At 41.4% G+C, this 21,041-nt stretch overlaps 1 protein-coding gene across 1 annotated transcript in view; it reads left to right on the top strand.

The window, feature by feature from the left end:
* The window catches only part of Lyrm4 (LYR motif containing 4), a 138,561-nt gene that overhangs the window by 15,481 nt on the left and 102,039 nt on the right, over positions 1 to 21,041 (top strand). Inside the window, exon 2 of the mRNA NM_201358.2 lies at positions 8,951 to 9,071. Coding sequence (NP_958746.1) covers positions 8,951 to 9,071 — 121 coding nt within the window. The remainder of the gene's footprint in view (positions 1 to 8,950; positions 9,072 to 21,041) is intronic.

Raw genomic sequence — 21,041 nt, 5'->3', positions numbered from 1 at the left:
AGACAGCTATACCAGGGTCCCTTCATCAAAATATTGCTGGCATATGCAACAGTGTCTGAGTTTGGTGGCTGATTATGGGATGGATTGGTTTGAAGGTAGGGTCTCAGGTAGCCCATGCTAGGCTCAAGGTTGCTGTTTGTCGAAGATGATGCAAGTTTGCTCCTCCTGCCCCTACTTCCCAGTGGTTGCTGTTGTGGGTGTGCAACACCACAACTGGTTTATGTGGCTGGGGATCAAGCTTCATGCATGCTTGGCAAACAACTTGATGAGCTGAGCTACATCCAAGGCTGGTAACAAATTTTCAGATGCAAATATTTGCTTGGTTTTCTTCAAAAGATTAGACATTAACCTACAGCACATATTAGATGAGGCATAGATAAATTATGGAAATAATGTAATATATAAAGTATTTTGACCAACTTCCAACAAACACATAAATAGGTATTTGCATTGTCAGTAGGCAAGCAAGCAAGTGGTAGATGACAGTACAGTATCCAAGTGAAGATAACCAGCTTCATGTATGATACATGATGTTATGTCCTACCCAATCTCAAGAACTAAAAAGTCTATTTGGTTTGGTTTCATTTCATTTGGATTGGTTACTTGAGACTAGGTCTTGCTATTTAGGCAAGGCTGGACTCAAAATCGGTATCTTCCTCAAGTGGAGGTGCTGACTATATCCCTGCAGTATTTTGTACAGATTAGTTTTGCATTTGGTTGGTTGGTTTCACTTCCAGGAGTGTCTTTTTTTTGGGATTATTCCACTGTCTAGCCTTAGAGAAGGAAGAGGTTGTTCTGCATTCTGCCACCCTGTAAATTATCTTTGATAATACATTGAACTCTGGTAGGCTTCTTTTTTTTTTTTTTTTTTTTTTTTTTTTTTCTGAGACAGGGTTTCTCTGTGTAACCCTGGCTGTCCTGGAACTCACTCTGTAGACCAGGCTGGCCTAGAACTCAGAGATCCGCCTGCCTCTGCCTCCCAAGTGCTGGGACTAAAGGTGTGCGGCACCACGCCCAGCTCTGGTAGGCTTCTTACATGCTCCCTTTTTCTCTCTTTACTCATTTATTGTCAGTGCCTGTGGCTGGTAACTAATATAACTAATAGCAATAAAAAGGATAAAAGGGAAGGCGTTTCAACTTGATAGGCCATTTTAATGAATTTTTAAGTTCATTGACCAGGGGAGATTTCCATTGCTCGTTAGATTGTTTTTCTCCCATAAAGAAGTCATTGAACAGTCTGCTATAGGAATGTATTCTCCATAAATTTTAAATACTTTAAAGGTCATGGCTTTCGTTTGCTACCTTACACTCTAATTTTGAAATAAAAAATAATTATATTCTGCAGTCTAATAGTTAGACATGTTACATAATGAAATCTTAAGTTTGCTTTTCTGGTACTGTGCCAAGGTCTCTGCTCTTGGTTGTGGTAGAGACAGAAAATCTCACTCCAAACCACGGAGTCTTTATGTCAAAATACTTGTAATAGAAATGCAGCCAAACACTAAAGAAACGTGTAGACATAAAGAAATTACTAGAATGTTCTGTTTACTTCCTCAGAAGGGCAGCTCACAGGACTCTGACAATGAAACCAGGGTTCTTATCCTAGTCTGAGGACAAATGAGAGGGAACCATGGATAGATAGCACAGCTACCACCTGGCCTGTATTGCTGGGTGCAGATGTGGTAGAGCCATTTCAAGAGCGGCCTTTCCTGTGATCACTTGGTTAACATTTTGAAAAATCTTCTTGGCCACAAAATGTCAGTGACAGACCCAAGTGATAACGAGAAATTTAAGTTTGAAGAATCTAAGTGCTTTTAAGCATCGTGAAGGATGTCAAGACAGAAATGCACCTCAGCTGTTCCCCCAGAGGTAGAAATGAGCACCTGCTACAAGATGCTGTGCCAGCTTACTTTCTAATAGCCTGTTAATTTTTAAAACAATAATGTTATTTTCTTTTTTTTAAAGATTTATTTATTTTATGTATATGAGTACACTACAGCTGTACTGATGTTTGTGAGCCTTAATGTGGTTGCTGGGAACAAAGGTTGTCCATTCCAGTCAGCCCCACTCACTCTGGCCCAAAGATTTATTCATTATTAAATCTAAGTACACTGTAGCTGTCTTCAGACACACCAGAAGAGGGCATCAGATCTCATTAAGGATGGTTGTGAGCCACCATGTGGTTTCTGGGATCTGAACTCAGTACCTTCAGAAGAGCAGTCAGTGCTCTTAACCGCTGAGCCATCTCTCCAGCCCCCAATAATGTTATTTTCAAGCATCCTTATAGAGCCTTACCCTAAAAATTGCAGTTCTAGAAAATTGTTAAGTCACATTATTCTGAATATGCTGACATTTGCACATAACCTTTCATATATGCACAAATTTTTATTGTTTCATGAATGTACTATAACTTTTTAGAGGTTGGTTTTGTTTGCTTGCTCATGTTTTCTGAAAGCTTGGGTTAGTACTTGAATCCTACAGAGGAAACTACAGAGGACTGTGGAGGGGAAACATTCATAGCTCCATCCTTTGAGCCCTGGAGAGTCTCTTCTTCTTTGCCCTACTGTTATGTCTGCTTTCAAAATTGCATCCAAGTGTTGCCATACACCTGTATTCTCCCTGTGTTCACCCGTGCAGCTGAACACACCTGCCATTCTCACAGCCATGCTCTTTCCTGGCAAGTTCTGAAAGGTATTCACACTGATTCTGAAATAATTTTTCAAATCTCCAAACTTCCTCACCTTTTTTCTTAGAATTGTTTTCTCTAACATATGAGCAAGATACTATCACATTATTTTTTTAAAAAAAAAATTAGTTGTCTTACCTAGTTTCACTTGACCTTTTTTTTAATTTTCTAATTGTAAATACATTGTTTTCTATTTTCTCATAAGGAAATATGGGAAAACAAAATATTATTTTCTAGAATATAAGGAAATGTTTAATTTGTTGAATTTAGTATTTTATTAATAAAATATCTGTCATTGGTTGTCATGTAAGTACGACTTTGGCTATATTCCAAAGATTTTACATATTATTATTAAAACCATTTTCTTAATTGTGTTGTGAATTTCTTTCTAGTCCTAATTGTTGTTGAGTGTGCTTCCAGAGTTAGGCCTTTTGATACTCTCTACTAGGTTGTGATGGTGTTGCTCGTATGACTCTTTCTGTTGGAATCCCCAGAAACCATTTCCTCCATTCTCTAGAAAGATTGCCTTGTCTTGTTGTTCTGGCTTTCTTGCCTGCCTGCTGACCTTTCTTTGCTCCATTCTTTTTTATAGATTTTTTTTCCCCTTGCCTGTTCTTCTGTAATGATAGGTCATCCCTGGGCTCTATCCAGCTTATCTTTGGTATCTGTTGCCTTCACTGGGAAAGCTCTTTGGCCCTGTAGTTGCTTCTCACCACCAGCCTACATCTCTCCTGAGCTCTGAAGCCCTGTTTCTAGAACCCTGCTGAGAACAATACCTGTTGTCCTGGTGTTAGTAATGTTTCTAGGATCTTGAATCTCTGGGAAACTGCCTAAGAAACTAAGCATATAAAGACCTTTGAGCGTATGTAAAGACTTGGTTGCCTAAGGGGCCAGAATAGAAGCGGGGAGTTTTCACATCACACTTTTTAGACCTCTGACTTATTTTTGAAAACACTTATCTCAGAAGCATCATGTCTTAATGTATGTAGCCACTTCTTCAATGTTGAACATAGTTTGGTTTTTTTTGTTTGTTTTTGTTTTTGTTTTTTTTTTCCTATTTGTAATGAAGGGATATCTGTAATGAGTATTCTGCATCTAACTTTTTCTAGATTACTTCCATGGGATAGATCACAAAAGATGGATTTTGCAGATTAAACTTGAGGGGTATTATTACCCAATATTATGCTACAGTCCCAGCACATGTTCCAAACAGCAGGGTGACTTGAATCCTTGGCTTTTTCTAAATATGTTGTTAGCTGAAGACCAAAGAAGTGGTATTTTGTGCATTTCTTGAATGTTTCCTAGGGCTGGCCATTCATAGAGTTCTGTCCTTCTAGATTTAGTCTCTGTGTACCCTCCTGTAAAGTACTACTCCATGCTTCTACTCATTGATTTACCATGCTCTTTGTTGTTTTGCTTGGCTTAATGTGTGGTGTTTATTCAAGTAGGATATTAATCCTCTGTCATATTTATTTCTAACTGACTTAGATCTTTAGAAATGAGTGGGTTGGAAAAAAAACAAACAAATCCTCCAGCAAAAGAACATTTAATGTATGCAGAGCTAGATCACCTCAAGGAGAGAACTGAGGAAGAGGCGTGCCTTCCCACAAGTCTGATGATTTATATATACAGAAGGTGCTAGAACAAGTGGGAGAGATGCCCGGGTGGCCCAGAGTCCTTGATAACCCATTTGACTGTGATCTCTGGACAGTGGAAAGGAATGAGAGAACTTTGAACAGAAGTATAGTAGGTTGTATTGATGGTTGCCCCAGAATTCAGAAACCTTGCATTGGTCCCCAAGGTGTGTTTTCTCATGGTAATTTAACCCCCTTGCACTACCACCCTTCTGTTGTCCTTGCTTTCTTTTGAAACAATTAAACTCAATTATTTCACTTTCTTTTAGTGCTTATATCAACAGCTCTTTCACTCTAAGGCTCTCAGCCACTTATCTTTTTGTAAGACAGGCTCAACACTGGAACTATTTGTAGGAACACTTAACAGTGTTGAGAGATAAGATGACCTTTTCAAGCTTTTCTGTGCCAGAGATCGTTTCTATAATGCCTTTCAAGTGAGTAACGGCTTGGCTTAGGCCAGGCACTTATCAAATATTGGATAGTTTGTTAACCTTGGGTGGGTTAGTTTAGGACTGAGACGTAGTTACCTGGGTTAGAGGCCAGCACTGCCACACACACTAGGTCAGATCTGTTTGAGTCAGTGTGGGCGGATTGAATGAGAAAAGACATGTCAGGTGCCATACACCTCATGGTTGACTGAACTGTGGATCATTAATGCTTTGTTATCTCTTGGATGGTCATGTGCAAGAAGTAGTCTCTGTCTTTGAGGATTAGAATATGCATAGCAGAGCACATATCTGTCATTCACTATCTTATGCTTCCAGTTCTTTCTCCTTTAAACTTATTGTCTTCTCTGACCTTGGAGTTGGAGATTGGTAAGTAGATATCTTAGTATTGTCTACTAGTCGTTAAAATCCAGTAAGTCTTGTCAGATGTTTACAGTCAACTCTGGGACAGTCCCTTCCATTATAACTTCAATTACCTAAGCAGTTTGGTTTGTTCACACTTAGTATTCATGTTCTGATCCTTTGCTTTATTTTGGAGACTTCTCACTAACTTTCTTTGGCTTTAGTGTCCTAAGTATTAAAAGCATATACCCCTATACCCACTTAAAACTTGTGACTGTGTTTTACACAAAAATTTAGTGCTCTGTAGTCCACTTAGTTCACTGTAGATATTAAGGCCTGTTGAATTGTGAGAGTTAATCCCGAGAAGTAAATAGATGGTCATGTCAGAAAGGTTTATAACAGGGCACTGACTCAAAGATAAGAAAGGATAAACCAGTAAGCTAGACAATAGGAAGACTTAAGAACCTCTCTCCTTGAGAAGAATTCAAGGCAGGAACTCAAGCAGCTAGTCATATTACATCCACAGTCAAGAGCAAAGAGAAAATTACGCACTTCTTTGCTTATTTGGACCCAACTAGCTTTCTCTCTTTTAAACAGTTCAGGGCACAGCCCATGAAGTGGTGCCACCCACCTTCAGTGGGGATGTTCCCATCTCAGTTACCAATCAAGACGCTCTCCCATCGACGTGCCCACAGACTAACCTCATACGGGCAAGTCCTCAGTAAGACCCCTACCTGGAATTTATGAAATTCCTAGGCAAATGGATGGACCTGGAGGGTATCATCCTGAGTGAAGTAACCCAATCACAAAGGAACTCGCACAATATGTACTCACTGATAAGTGGATATTAGCCCGGAAACTTAGGATACCCACGATATAAGATACAACTTGCCAAACGCATGAAATTCAAGAAGAACGAAGACCAAAGTGTGGACACTTTACCCTTTCTTAGAAATGGGAACAAAACACCCATAGAAGGAGTTACAGAGACAAAATTTGGAGCTGTGACGAAAGGATGGACCATCTAGTGACTGCCATATGCAGGGATCCATCCCATAATCAGCTTCCAAATGCTGACACCATTGCATACACTAGCAAGATTTCGCTGAAAGGACCCAGTTATAGCTCTCTCTTGTGAGACTATGCCGGGGCCTAGCAAACACAGAAGTGGATGATCACAGTCAGCTATTGGATGGGTCACACGGCCCCTAATGGAGGAGCTAGAGAAATTACCCAAGGAGCTATAGGGAACTGCAACCCTATAGGTGGAACAACAATATGAACTAACCAGTACCCGGGAGCTCTTGTCTCTAGCTGCATATGTATCAAAAGATGGCCTAGTTGGCCATCACTGCAAAGAGAGGCCCATTGGACTTGCAAACTTTATATGCCCCAGTACAGGGGAACGCCAGGGCCAAAAAGGGGGAGTGGGTGGGTAGGGGATTGGGGGGGTGGGTATGGGGGACCTTTGGGATAGCATTGAAAATGTAAATGAGGAAAATACCTAATTTAAAAAAAAAAAAAGACCCCTACCTGGGTGGCTTGAGCTTGTGGCAAGTTGACAATTTGAACTACCCAGTACTAATGGCAATTAAAGGTTGGGAGTTTACTCCAAGTAGACCATGTAAAATAGTTGAGCTATTTTGTCAGTGGGATACTTGACTTGGGTTTGGATAGGCAGACAGTCCACACTTTGAATGCTGATGAAAAATGACAAATGAGAGGCCATACATTAAGTGGTCAGGTCATTCTTTGTATTCTAACTAACATGGACGTGAGCATTCAGGTGCTGGAAGCTGTGATTGTGGCTCGCATCCTTTTAACACACAGTTCTTTGTACAGTGTGCAGGTATTATGTGCCATGTGAATGTTATGCTTAATTTCCAGCAACGTTTTTTGAGGATCATTCGTAAACATGAATGGTGTACAGGCTGGCCGACTTTTTCATTGTAGCACTGCACATTTTTATTTGAAATATTCATAATGATACAAGCAAGAGGCTGATCATCACAATGTCTTTAATAATAAATGTTTTCCCTTAGTTATCAGAATTAAATACAGTAAAAGGAGAAAAGAGAGGAAAAAGCAAAAGACAGATTCAAACAGGATTTAAATAAGTGGTGGTTCGACTGTCCACAATGTTAGGGATTATCTGGATTGTGTTGACCTTTCCAAAACTAGTCATTTGAAATAGAGTGACATAACTGGGAGAGAAACTACCCATGCAAAAACATCTTTGTGGTTCCGAGGCAGTGAAGTGTCTCTTAGGGCCAGTAACACCTCATGCCAAAGGGGATAAAATAGAAGGGCACCATGGTGTCGTCAAAGGTATGCCTGGAAATTGCAATGAGGTTTTTGACATTGTGTGTATCTGTGTGCGCATGTGTGTGTGCCTATGTTTATATTGGAGAAGATGACATACCAATTCCCCAGTGCATGTGTGGAAGTAGTTTCTAGGAATCAGACTAAGATCACCAGCTTAAGCAGCAAGCACCTTTACCACTGAGCCTTCTCTCCAGCTGGCTTTGGCATCTTTAATTCTAAAATAGGTAGCCAAATTTCCTTAGGTAAGGGCTTTGGAAAGCTGAGGAGATTTTTAAAGTGTAGAGCCAAATATTCTGAACTTGACCTTAAGCTAAACTGGCAGGAGTTGTAGAGCGCTTTAAGTAACTCTCTGATTTTCTTAAACTTTGGAGACTTCACATTTATTTCCTTTCTGTGAAGTAGTCTTTATCTTTTAGGTATTCTGAACCACTTACCTGTTGTTAAAAAAAAAAAAAAAAAAAAGATCAAGATATATTGACGGCTTCTGTAAGCTGTAGTGTTCTCGCAAAGCTTTGCTGAATCCTGAATGGAGAATTAAAGCAATGGTTGAAAGGTCTAGGCACAGCTCAGTAGACAGGCACATGCTTTACCTAGTTTAGAGTGCCAGCCACAAGAAGAAAAAAAATGAGACATGGAGATCAGTTCTTGTTATAAAACCAGATTGCAAGTGGATTAAAATCTTAGAATTAAGCCAGGTGGTGGTGGTGGTGGTGGTGGTGGTGGTGGTGGTGGTGGTGGTGGTGGTGTACACTTTTAATGCCAGCACTCAGAAGGCAGGGGTAAGTTAGCTCTCTGAGTTCAAGGCCAGTGTGGTCTACAGAGGGAGTTCCAGGACAGAGCCAGGACAGAGAACCCCTGTCTTGAAAGGTAGAGGGGGGAGGGAGGGAAGGAGAGAGGGAGAAAGAATATTAGAATTAAGCAAAGAATATAATGCATGCCTCTAATCCCAGTATTCCTCAAGCCAAGGCAGGAATCACAAGGTATAGGCCACCCTGGCCTACATGGCAAGACCCTGTCTAGAAAAAATAGAATTAAAATATTTGGTGTGATGAAGAACATCGACAGTGTGTCATAAAAAAGTACATCAGAGATGCCGTGGGCCTGCTTACCCAGCTGTCATCTAATGGGCAAGAATTAGAAGGCTGAGCACTGTCCTTGTACATGTGTATGAAATGGATCATTTGTACTCCAGATTCATGGTTTGTCTCTTCCTAGTAGTAAAGGTTCAATTATCTATGCTAATGGAGGGAACCAGGCATGTGTAACTCTAAAAAGCCAGTGGTCTAAGGAGCATTCCAGCAGCAGTTTGCCATTTGCATGTGACTTGTTTGGGATAGACTTGTTTTCCTAAATCTGCTTGCTTAGCCATCCTCGAATAGACAAGCAAAGATCAAACTGGGTTGTCTGTAGGAGAATATTCAACCATTAATTCTAGAGAAAAAAAAAAATTTAAATTCATTTAAAAACAGAACCTCATACCTGCTGACATCTTTTCTTTTTTTCTCTGAATTCATTAGAATGTATGCTGTCAGGAGAATAAGAGATGCCTTCCGAGAAAATAAGAATGTAAAAGACCCTGTAGAAATTCAAGCCCTGGTGAATAAAGCCAAAAGAGACCTTGAAATAATCCGCAGACAGGTAAGATGGTTCGGTGACAGACTGCTTTTCATTATTCGTCTTCAGCTTTGACATTCCCTCCTTGATTGGACATCACTGCTCTGGTGTTTGTGATTTACACCACAGGATGGTGAGGTACTGTCTTCTCTCCTAATGCAGGCATACAAGGACAAACTGTCGTATCACCAGATTCAAGGGCATTCTACAGGAAAATACCAGCTTTCTGGGAAACTTAGCTCTTGGGCTTTACTGAAGTTCATGGTTTCAGTGTGGGAAACTCCAAGGGGGAAAACTGCTTTTTAATCCTAGTGTTTTTAGGATGTTTTGTGCATCATTATGCACATATCATAGCATCTTCCTTTCCTCATATCTGTCATCAGAATTTAAGGTGAACAGAGTGGGTTATAAGCATGTATGTTAGCATGTGACAGGTGTGTAGGTAGGCACAGGGTACAGAGCACAGCTGCTGACATGCTGGCCCACAGTGGAGCTGAGAGGTTTCCGGTTTCATTCTGCATCTCCCTGACTCCCTGGCTTGTTTTTCTGGATCTTTGTAAGGTGAGCCTCGCCTACAAGCAGCATGGTCTCCTGGCTAGTGTGTTACTATAGTGTCTGACTTCTGAATTATTGACGTGTCAAAGACTGCTGGTAGGCTTCTATTGATCAGCTTTCTGCCCTAAACTTCCCATTTCACTTTTCTTCAAATTGGCATAGCTCCATTTCCTTTTTCATCTGTTTTTACTCTTGTAGCAAGTTTGTTTCTGAAGTGTGGCAGGTGAACATTTCCAGAGTTGTGTTGTGTTCTGGAATGGCTTGTTGGTTTCCCCTTAGAAGATGCCTGCATGGCCAACGTCGCACCACATTCACTCTTTCCCTGATTCTTTTCACAGTTATCTCAAAATAGAGGTTAAACAAGAAAATGGTGTGAAGAATGAAATTTGCGTTTTATGTGGAGATTAAGTCTGTTTCTGTTGCTTACGTAGTGCAGCACTCTCTTCCAGAGTAGCATCAAGCCTGAGACTCTTCTGAGTTGTGCAGTTACCTAGTGAGAGAATATGCAGCCCACTGAGACATGCCTAGCAAATGGTCATCAGCTAAAGGCCTGGCAAGCTAATAAGGTCACCGGGAAAAGGCCAGTCCGCACATTTGCATATAGTCGAGGGCTACAGATACATGAGTCACATGGAAAACGAGGCTGATGGCACTTTCCAGGCTCCAGTGGCTGGATCATTTCATGGGATCCTCTAGCAGAACTTAGGAAAATAAGCTTGAGTCTGTGCATTCTATAACCACAAAACAAGTCAGTTCTTCTGCACGTTTCTCTGTGTAGAGGTCAGCAAGCATGATCAGAACACAAACTGCATTCAAAACAGGACCACCATCTCTCATGTCATCTTGAACTGTCTGTGTTGCCTCTTAGTTTGAAATGCTGAAACTACTCTCAAAAGATAAGCCAGGGTTAGGATCATGGCTTCATGATAGGACACTCGCCTACTGTGCACAAGGCCCTTTAAGTCTATCCCCAAAACTGCAAAGAGAAAACAAACCAAAACATTAAAAGACCAGACAGACTGTGGCCTTCTGCCACCTTCCCAGTGAGTATACACTGAAAACAGGCTGGAACATCTAGAGAAATGCACTGTGAGCAAGGTAGTGGTGCCTGCCTCAGGACATCCCAGTGACTACACTGTCCTCATGACGGATGCACATTGCCTCCTTCCAAAGTCAGGTTTCCATAGTTACCTAGTAGAGCCACATGTTTCCATGTCAGACAGGCCTGACTAAGGCAGTGCTCTCACTGTACTGGAAAACTTAGTCATACCTGAGCAACCAGCTACTCCTATTTACTTCCCTTTCATGTCATGTCTTCTGAATCCAAGTGCCACATTTACCATAGTAGAGTACTAGCTGAGCCTACTTGCTATAAGGTGGCATAAGCCATAAGCCATATAAGCCATATAAGCCATATAAGCTGGCTTTAGAGCAAAGGCCTAAAGGAGGAGAGGAGACTAGATTGTTATAGCATCCACTGCACAGGCCACTGTTGTAGCCATTTGAGTTGCCTCACTGGGTCCCCTGAGCTCTATTCGCACACCAATGTGATCAGTTTCCAAAACATGGATCAGATCCACTCACTGTCCTGCTGACTTCCCCAGAGGCTTCAAAAAAGCATCTTGACAATAAGTCTGTAATTCTCGTGAGATCCTCTGAGGCCCTTCACTGTTCTCATGACACTCACCCATACTGTTTCCATTGCTGGGCCCAATGCACAGCCAGCCTTCACCAGCCACTTGCCAGAGGAATCCAGCCCGATTCCCAGGGTATGCTTTTTCTCTGTGGCTACATGCCCCTCATTTCTCCGAGCACTAAAATGAGTAAAATGCTAGTACTCAGAGCCTTATCTGTTTTGTCCTGCCCCATGAGGACAGGATCTGACCTGTGTCATAGTCACTATGTCTGTCCACAAGAACCTATCAGTACTAAATCCAAACTTGAGCTCTCTGTGTATGACCTTGAGCAGGATACTTAACCCCTCAGTGCCTAGTGGAAAATACAAGTGAGGGTAGTGGAGTTGTGGTAAACATCCGATTAGGTAATATATGAAAAGCCCTGAAATGATAGTAGCACATGGGAAGTATTTGCCATTCTTATCTTCCATGTAAAGAACAGTCTCACATAGAACTAACTCCTAGTGTTTGTTAACTAAATGGAAAAGTGCAGTTTGTCCCAAGATCGCCTCAGGCACAGGATCTGTGCTGCTAGTTGTGTAGTCTCCTTCCTATCAAGCCCCTCTTCTGAAGCTGGTGGACCCAGCCACACAATTCAGCCATATTTCCTTTCAGTCCTTGGAACCAGAAGCCATGGACACCAGCTCAGCTACCAGATACCCTGATGCTAAAGACAGTAGCCCAGATGAAATCGCCCGCCCCACCTCATATAATGTAGCCTGCTAGTTAGCTTCTCAGGACAGCTTCCCTTGTCACTTCAGTCATCCCTATGCTATGAGGCCCCCGAAAGCCCAGTAAGATTTTGCAGTTTTTAAAGAACTCTCCAAACAAAACCCAAGGTTCAGGAAAGCTGAATGCTTTTTCTAAGGCCAAAAGCCAGACATGAGCTCAGCTTTCCTCCTTCTTTAGCAGACGCAGAAGTGCATGGACATTCCTAGCTCCTGGTTCAGTAGAAACAGATGGATAAGCATCAGCCTTGCCTTTCTGTTCCCAGAGTGATAAGAACATTCCTTTCCTAGCTCAGCCTCTCCTCAGGCCATTCAATCTCCCTCCACATTCTTCATATGCAGGATATTGAATCTTCATTGTGGCAACCCCAAGGGATTCAAAGTGGCACCAGTATATCTTAACCTTCACAGAGCTGTAAGGATTATTCTCATTTCAGGAAGAAACAAATTGCTTTTCTTTTATAGTGAGCAAGTCAGCCTCCTGCTTCTTATCCATAATAATGGTCCCACATGGACTTGGTTTTTCCTTGACATGCTTAGTCCAGCTTTCTCCCTGAAAATTGCAGTCTGGTGTACCAGTCTCAAGACTCTTGGTTCAGCCAGGCATGGTGGCACACACGTTTAATCTCAGCACGTGGGAGACAGAGGCAGGCGGATTTCTGAGTTTGAGGCCAGCCTGGTCTACAAAGTTCCAGGACAGCCAGGGCTACACAGAAAAACCCTGTCTCAAAAAACCAAAAAAAAGACTCTTGGTTCTATCCACCATATCGAATCTCAGGGCCAACAGATGCATTACTCTGCCTTCTGCTAAACTACCATTCTACCTGTATAAGATGCCTCTGGAAAGACACTGGCCCGAAGCAGTAGATATTAGCTTCTCTGCCAAAAGCAAGTTCTGGAGTAGTTTCCACTAAAGCTACCTCCCCTGCTTGTTCTTCAGGTGGAATCAGAAAGGTTGGGTGAGATTTAGGGTGTGGACCAGATAGAGCCAGACAGTGAAACCTGTGGATGGGCTGTCTGGACAGCAAAGGATTGCCCATGGCGTTTCCACCTTAGACAAGGAGCAAGACAGTCAGTCAGAGTCGGTCTTGGGTCTCTTGCTGCTAAATGAATCCCACAATTCCTTCTGTAATTGCTATCAGTTAATCATCCGAATTAATTAAATTCTGCAGTTTGCCGCACTCTTTGGATTGTCTTGCTTTGTTAGTTTTTTAGACAGAATCTCACTATATAGCTCAGGCTAGCTTCAGGCTCCCCAATGTTAGAATTTAAAGGTGTATGCCACCAGACCCAGCAGGCTTTTTTCCTTTTAAAGAAACATAATGTGAGCACCATGGTGCATGGTGTGGGTTATTACTTGTCTGTACTCCGTTCCTGCTCTGGCTGGGGAAGTACCTCCAGCATCTCGAGACGGCTGGGCCTTCCTTCCTGTGGTGTTCATGAAGATCAGGTGTCCTTCAAAAAGGAAATGATTTCTGAGTATTATGCAGTAATGTTCTGACCTTTGTTCTGAATCTAGCTTAATTTCCACATGCCTGTGGGCAAGAAAGAGGAAGAGACTAGGGAGTGGAATACAGGGAAAGCAGCCAAGCAGGCTTAGGGTCTGTATTGATAAGATTCATTTGGACACATGCATACGATCATGATTTCAGGAATTTCCAGCCAGTCCTAACTGATAGCACCTGTGCTGGAAAGCTTTCAACACTAATTCATCTTAAAAAAATCATCCCATGATTTCAGGAATCCTAAATCCTAAGTATCCTAGCACCTCTAACTGACAACTATTGAAAGCCAGGTACTCAGGTTCTCAAGAAAGCTCCTTTCTACCTGGGCTGTGCCAACAGGGGTCACCACGGTAAAGTGACTCTCGAATTGCAGGCTCTCATACAGCAGAACACCTTGTTCAGGAAGTTGGTTAGGGTGCAGGGTTGGAGAGAGTGTATCCCACAGACCTTTTCCATAATGTAGTGAACTAGGGAAGTCTGATCTGTAGGAAAAATTTGTTCTACATTGAGATGTTTATGGCCACTAGCTTCACCACACTGCTGAATTTAGTAATAAAAGTATTTCAAAAGTATTTGGTAATCTTACCAAGGACAGGAATTACTAAAATGTACCTTGATAGAAAGGTAGCAACCAGAAAACCGTAGTTTCTCCAATTACCCAAGTATTAGTATGAAAATGTACATTAGTGCTGTTGTAAGCAACTGTATGATAAGATAAAGTAGGTGTGCTCTGGTTCCAGATAATGCCATAGTTCTGCCATAGTAATCTTGGCACCAGCTTTCCTATACTCATTACTTTCTGCTCCAGTGTTTCTTCTTAAACTTCCTTTCTTTAACAATGCAGCTCAGACAGCAAACAGGTAAGAATTAAGAACCCGATGTAGAAGCCATCAAGAGTTGACAATGTGTGCTATGTTAAAGATATAGGGGGTTGGAGTTTGGTTAGTCTGAGCATATATATGAACAAGGTAAAGTATTTTTGGTGTTTCTTAGTATGAACCTAATTATTTTTATGGACTGACAAAAGCAAATTAATTTGCTCGATTCATGAGTATTTTGACTAGTAGATAAATTTCAAACCATATTTGTTCTTACTTTCTTTGCTGTTCTGATGCTGTTTCTAAGGGAAATTATCTGAATGAGCTGCTATGAAATGAGCAGTGGCTAACCCTGACAACTCTGTCCTTGTCTGACACTGTATTGTCTGCTCCAGAACCCCAGGTGGTGATCAGAATGAAGGTGAAATCTACCTCATAATTCTCATCCTACAAAACACCTCTGAAAAAAGTAGGATGATTTTAGGTTCTGCCGGGGAAAAGATAGTGTGTCCTATATCTTTCACATGCACTCATTTAGCCAGCCATTGAATATTCGGATCAAAAACATAAAACTTTCCTGTGGTTTTGCTGTGCTAAAGGAAAGTTGGTTCCTATATTAGCGATATTTGTAATACATTGGAAGAATTTTACACTGTCTGCAAAAGTCAAAAACTCCAAGTAACCCAAATATCTATTGGCAAACAGACATGTGGTCTGTGCCTACAGTGGAGTGTGAGTCACCCCTGATAAACATGAGTACAAGCCAAGGATGTGCTGTTTAGTGACGTAAGCCTGATGTGAAAGCACAGCTTCTGTGGGATTGCATATATGAGGTACTACTGGTCACAGTCAGAGAGGTGGAAACAGGATGATGGTACAACAGGCCCAAAGGAGGGTTGTTGAAGGGTACACAGTTTTGATTTCAGAAAATGAAAATATTTTAGAGATCTCACTGATGAAGCCTGAACATAGTTAACACTGTTAAACTATATAGTTGAAAATGATTAAGATGATAAAGTTTATGTTAGGTGTTTTTTCACAATTAAAAACCACCCTAAAGTAAATTACAGCTAGCCATTTAATTTTAATTGGGAAGAGTAAAATTAAATGCTTTATGTAAATGTATTTGAGAGTAGGAAGCTGAAGTCATTTGAAGCTTGAACTAGCAAATTTTTATCTATGAACCTTCAGTTTGCTTGTTGGGAAAAATGAAACAATTATGCTCCAATTTCTAAAGCTGCTTCCAGTTCTCAGCTCCCATGATTCTCATAAAACTCTGTCCCTCCTTCTCTGCAGACGCTACTGAGACATTTTCAAATAACCTTAACTGAGCTGTGATCTCACTGACCATAACTCACAAAGAACTTCATTCTGCGGAGTTTAGGCTGTAGATGAGCCAAGTTGTGCACCAGTGTTTATCCATCGTAAATTTCAAATTCTTGGCTTGGCATAATGCTTCTGCTACCAGGAAACTGAATTATTTCTCTCATGCTGCCAGTCCCTGTACTGTTACCCTTCTTTTATTCCTGGGAAGAATCATAGTAGGACTGGAGCAAATACAACTAGACTGTTTTCTTGCCAGAAAATGAAACAGTAGTTAAAGAACAATATAATTTGCAGGCAAGAGAAAGATTGAAATGTTTTCCTAAGCCCCTCCTGATTGGCAGTACTGGTTTCATCTTAGTTTTTCTTGTCCCTGTACCACAGTGGGCTTCTCAACTGTATTATCACATCTTCTACCTCAGTCCATAGCATTGTGTATTTTGCAATTCCGCATGATACTGTCTTTTCCTTTCATATCTGTAGACTACCAACTCTGTACCACATAATTGATTAGCTCTTTGGAAACAGACTTGAGATGGGTTGATCAGAACCTTGTAGAAGCCCTTTTTTATTGAGGTTCTTCTCAGATCTAAACCTTTTTAATTCCCTCATTTAACCTAACAGAAACAGTTTAAATCCTATCCTAAAACATCTAGAAATGGCTTGGCCATTAAGAGCATTGACTACTTTCAGCAAAGGCCCAGGTTTCATCCATTTCTGGTACCCACATGGATGTTCAAAATATCTGTAACTTCAGCCCCAAGGAATTCAGTGCCCTATTCTGGCATATGTGCACACCAGGCATGCATCTGCTGCAGACATAAATGCAGGGAAAACATCCATGCACATAAAATAAAAATTAATCTTTTTTTAATCCTCTTCTGGCAATACTTTCCCCTATGCCTAAATAGATCAACTGAGATTAGCTCCAAGGATTGATCTTCACTTAAAAAGTGATAATAAAGTAGTCAGCAGAGGAGATGGCCATACTCTGTCTTGGACTTCAATAAAAAGGCTCACAAACGCAATGTGAATTTATATACAGTGACTAGAATTGCACCCAAAGTGAACCCTGTATCTTTTGGATAGATGGAGTTTTGGGATATGAATGAAATATTCTTCAGCTTTTCAGTTGAATGAAATATTCTTCAGTCCCTTGTTGAAGTTTAAGATAGAGCAAAGAGAAGGGTAGTTTAGTTTTATAGCTTGGCCTATATACATTACTTTTTTTCCTGTTTGTTCAATCTATAGCTGCTCTGAAGCTATAAAAAGATCTCTTCAGTGAGAATTTAGAAGAACACCCTGCCTCCCTGCTTTCTGTAGGAGTTTCCAGTTAACCCTGAAGTCTGAGGCAACCGTCTTTGCAGTCAGCATCCTGTAAAGGACAGGAATGCTGCTTCTTATCCGCTTGCAGGCTGCCTGTAAGCTAGATTCCTGCAAAACGGATGTGCATAAAACAAGGTTACCTTTTCTGTCCAGAAGAAACCTGCTTTCTTCTGGTAGTACTTTAGGATGTTCTATACAGAGCGTACTCTGTATGGATGAATGTGCTGGTGCTTTGTCTAGACTTGACAGGAATTTCACTAGGGAATTTTTTTATAATAGTGTCTATCCATTTGTCCCCTCAACCCCCACATAGTCACCAGAGCCATGGTTCCTGGTGTTCTGTGAACTGCCTTTGAGCAGTGAATATTGTAAACTCATAGGCAAGACTTTGAGCAGAGTCAGGTGGGCAAGTTGTTTGTCTACCACTGTACTGTGTCCATAAAGCATCAGGGCCATGTTGAAAAAAGAAGGTGGTGATGATGGTGAGTGTCTGGGGTGACTCCTGTGCCACTCTATGCACAGAGACCACCCAGAGCTCTTGGGATACATTGTGTTAGTTTCTTTAATGTGTAAGTTTTTTTTTTTTTTTAAGATTTATTTATTTATTTATTTATTATATGTAAGTACACTGTAGCTGTCTTCAGACACACCAGAAGAGGGCATCAGATCTCATTACGGGTGGTTGTGAGCCACCATGTGGTTGCTGGGATTTGAACTTCAGACCTTCGGAAGAGCAGTCGGGTGCTCTTACCCACTGAGCCATCTCACCAGCCCGTGTTAGTTTTTTTAAGAGACAGACATAGAAGAGAACAAAGGAGAAAGGGGCCCACAAATCCACACCATTCTCACTTTTAAGCCAGCTCTCAGGAAGAGTCATACTTTGTGTGGTCTTGTAAAAGACAAAAAGGCCAACAGGCTCTGAATTTGAGAGTTGGTATGTGGATATTTCCTTTTCCACCTGTTCATTTAGATTGTATTGGAAGGTAGCAGTTATCCCCTGTAGCTTACAGACAGTTTGATTTCTATAGGCCAGGCTCCAATGTCCTTTCTTTAAAAAATACCTTCAAAAAATGTGAGAACCACATTCTAAACATGTTACAGTTCAACTACGTATGTAAGAAGTGTTTGCCAGAATGTCCCCATGGATCTGAGGTTGCAGCCCCAACTACACTTTTCCTGACAAGCGATGGCTAACTTCACTTCATGCCGCCCTCACTTGTCCTTTCACAAAAGCCAGCCATGTTACGAAGCATGGGGACAAAGGGACAATGTTGCATCTTTTAGGAAGGGCAAAGGAGGTCTTCCCTCTTGCTTGTGTTGATTTATGTTTCTCTCTGGTATCCTCTGTGGGGAGATGATGACCTCTGTTTTAGTGCAAGACACTCTCAATTCCTGAGCACTTACTAGCCCAGGTGGAATTTCTGTCGGGTCAGATGTGTTTTACCTGTGTATCTATGAAGTATAGTTTCCTAGGTAACATTTGAAAGGTAAATTATCCATCTCATTCTCAATCACCATGTGAGTTCTCTTGATTTTGCTTTCCCTGGGCTGTAATAGGAGTGATGTAAGAGAAGAACCATGTTTGAGCAAGATACACCTCAGTGGAAGCACTTAGCCAGTAGCTCTCCCTCCTTCCTTGCTCATTGTATTTCATCTCATCTGAATGTATTTACTGTTAAGGTTTTCTGCTGAAGGCAAAGGAATAAATCATCATCTTTCCTCTTGCGGTGCTGGGCATGGAACCCAGGACGTCACACATTTGAGACACCTGCTCTGCCACTGTTCTGCACCCCAGCCCTATTGATTGAAGTTAATACAGTTCACACTGGACATGCTTTTGAAATACCAGGCTCTGAGTCACAAGCTAAGTAAGGCCATCATCTCAAGGATTAGTCAATCACAAATTGTAGACTAGCTCTAAATCTCTCTAACATGCCATAATGATCTTCATTTTGTCAAGTTATATTACTATGGAAATAAATACGCATTTAAGTATTTTCCTTTATTCCAGTTAGACCTACCCTATAAAAAGTAAGGAATTAGACACTTAGTTTTTGAAAAACAGTATTTTTTTAATATAAATCATGGGTATCTAACAACCTAAATTGAGCAGCTGTGTCAGGACATTGAAGAATTGCTTGCACAGACATAGACCAACCATAACAGCTCTGAAAGCACTCACTCACAGACTGACCCAGGAGAACTATGACCTACCCTGACCCAGGAGCCAGCCCCTCCCACACAAAGAAGCTGCTCCGTAGACTTCATATCTCTTTATAGTTGATATTTTCTGACACTAAAAATAAAGGATGATACTTGTTAAATTCCCCAAAACTTCCTGTGAATGGTGAATGCTGGGTTTGAGTGAAGACAGACTATGTCACTGGCTACCACCATTACTGACTGTCCAGTACTCCTCAGTGAAACATACATGATGACATTGTATGCTGGGGTAGGTACTGTCTGGTTATGTACTGTGTGCTCCTCACCGTCAGCTGAAGCAAAGACCTCATGGAGAAAGACCTTTGGCTTCTTCCTAGTGCGCGTTCCTGTCCTGGGGTTAGAAGAGCCACTACGGTGATGGGCTTAGGGAAAAGCAAAAATGAAGTATCTACTTACCTTGAACACGGCGAGCCAACAGAGCCAAACAGAACGGGGTTTGGTTCTGTTTATTTTTAAATTATCATGAGCTGTATCTGCACTTTAAAGCTGTCTGAATGGCTGCCCACGTTTTTCCTAATACTAAAGTACTTTTCTTCCTGGAAGCCCAGTCCATTTTGATTTTTCCGACAAGCCGATGACCGTGCATTATTACATCCCCACAATTCATGTCTAACACGTATGTAGCTCTAGCAGCACATAGGGCTTTCCCAGGAAGCCCTTCTGCTTTCACTAGCCCTGAAGGTGACCCCCAGTGCTTTTTCTTTGCCTTTCTTTCATGGTGAGATTTTGGACTTCTCTGAACTAGCAAAGTTTCCAGATGTGACTTCACGCTCTAACATTTATAGCATGCTTTGTTGTGGCATTTTCTTAGTCATCTGACCCTGAACTACAAGCTTCCATGGAGACAGGTTTGTTTTCTTATTCACAGTATTGCTCTGTGTGCTCATAGTTTCTCTAAGTATTCCATAAACACTTAATACAAGAGGAATGTTCAGTCCAGAACTCGGGGCTGGTTCTGGTTCTGGTTCAGGCATTAATGGGCTCAATGAGCTGAAGAGTCAGCCTTTCTGACAACAAGACTTCTAATGTGCAAAAATGGTTGCCCTGTGTACCGGGTGGTACCTCTATGATTGTAGGTTAAAATATGTACCAACATCTTCTGGAAATAGCAAAGCCATTGACTAATGAATAATGCCACTATAACTAACCCACACTCATCTTTAACCCCACTCTGGCTGAAGAAGTGACCTTCTATTTTACAAAAAGGGAATCTTCTAGAAACGAATCTGTTCCCCCCCACCTCCATCCCCACTCCACATTAAGTATGCCATACTTTCCTAAGTGCTCTACCTTGTGCAACCCAGAAGACTTGGATAGGAATGATTTCTAGTCCTAGTCGTCACTTCCAGGCTTTATGAATTCAGGTGAATGACCTTCTGTGAGACTCTCTTCCCTATAGCATGAACAGGCATAAGTGTTCCCACATTGCAAAGATTCAGGGGACACTGAGAGACTGACTGCTCAGCCTGTGGCAGCTTCATCTAGCACAGATTGTTTCTGCACATCTTTCAAAACCTTGTGCTGAAGTCAGTCTCCGTAGAGATGTTCCCAAATCTATTTCAGATTTCTAAGTGTGCAACAAGGGAGTATCTGTGGCTTGTCTTCTAGGCAGTTCCACTGTGCAGTTGTATCCTACCACACACATTAGAGGCCCTACCAGTGTGCCAGGTTCCATACAGGGCACCTGTCCCATAGAAGTCTCATCTCACTACTTTTTAGTGTTTCAAGTGGAGCTGTGAAGACTAAATTCCAGATAACAGCTTTACTGTGAAATATTTATTACATGTGGATAAAAGCATGTCCAATGATGAGACTCACAAGGAACAGGAAGAAATTCACT

The sequence above is a fragment of the Mus musculus genome, chromosome 13 (assembly GCF_000001635.26).
Source record: "Mus musculus strain C57BL/6J chromosome 13, GRCm38.p6 C57BL/6J".
Lineage (NCBI taxonomy): Eukaryota > Metazoa > Chordata > Mammalia > Rodentia > Muridae > Mus > Mus musculus.
The sequence above is the reverse complement of the archived record's forward strand: the minus strand, read 5'-3'. Positions and strand labels throughout refer to the sequence as shown.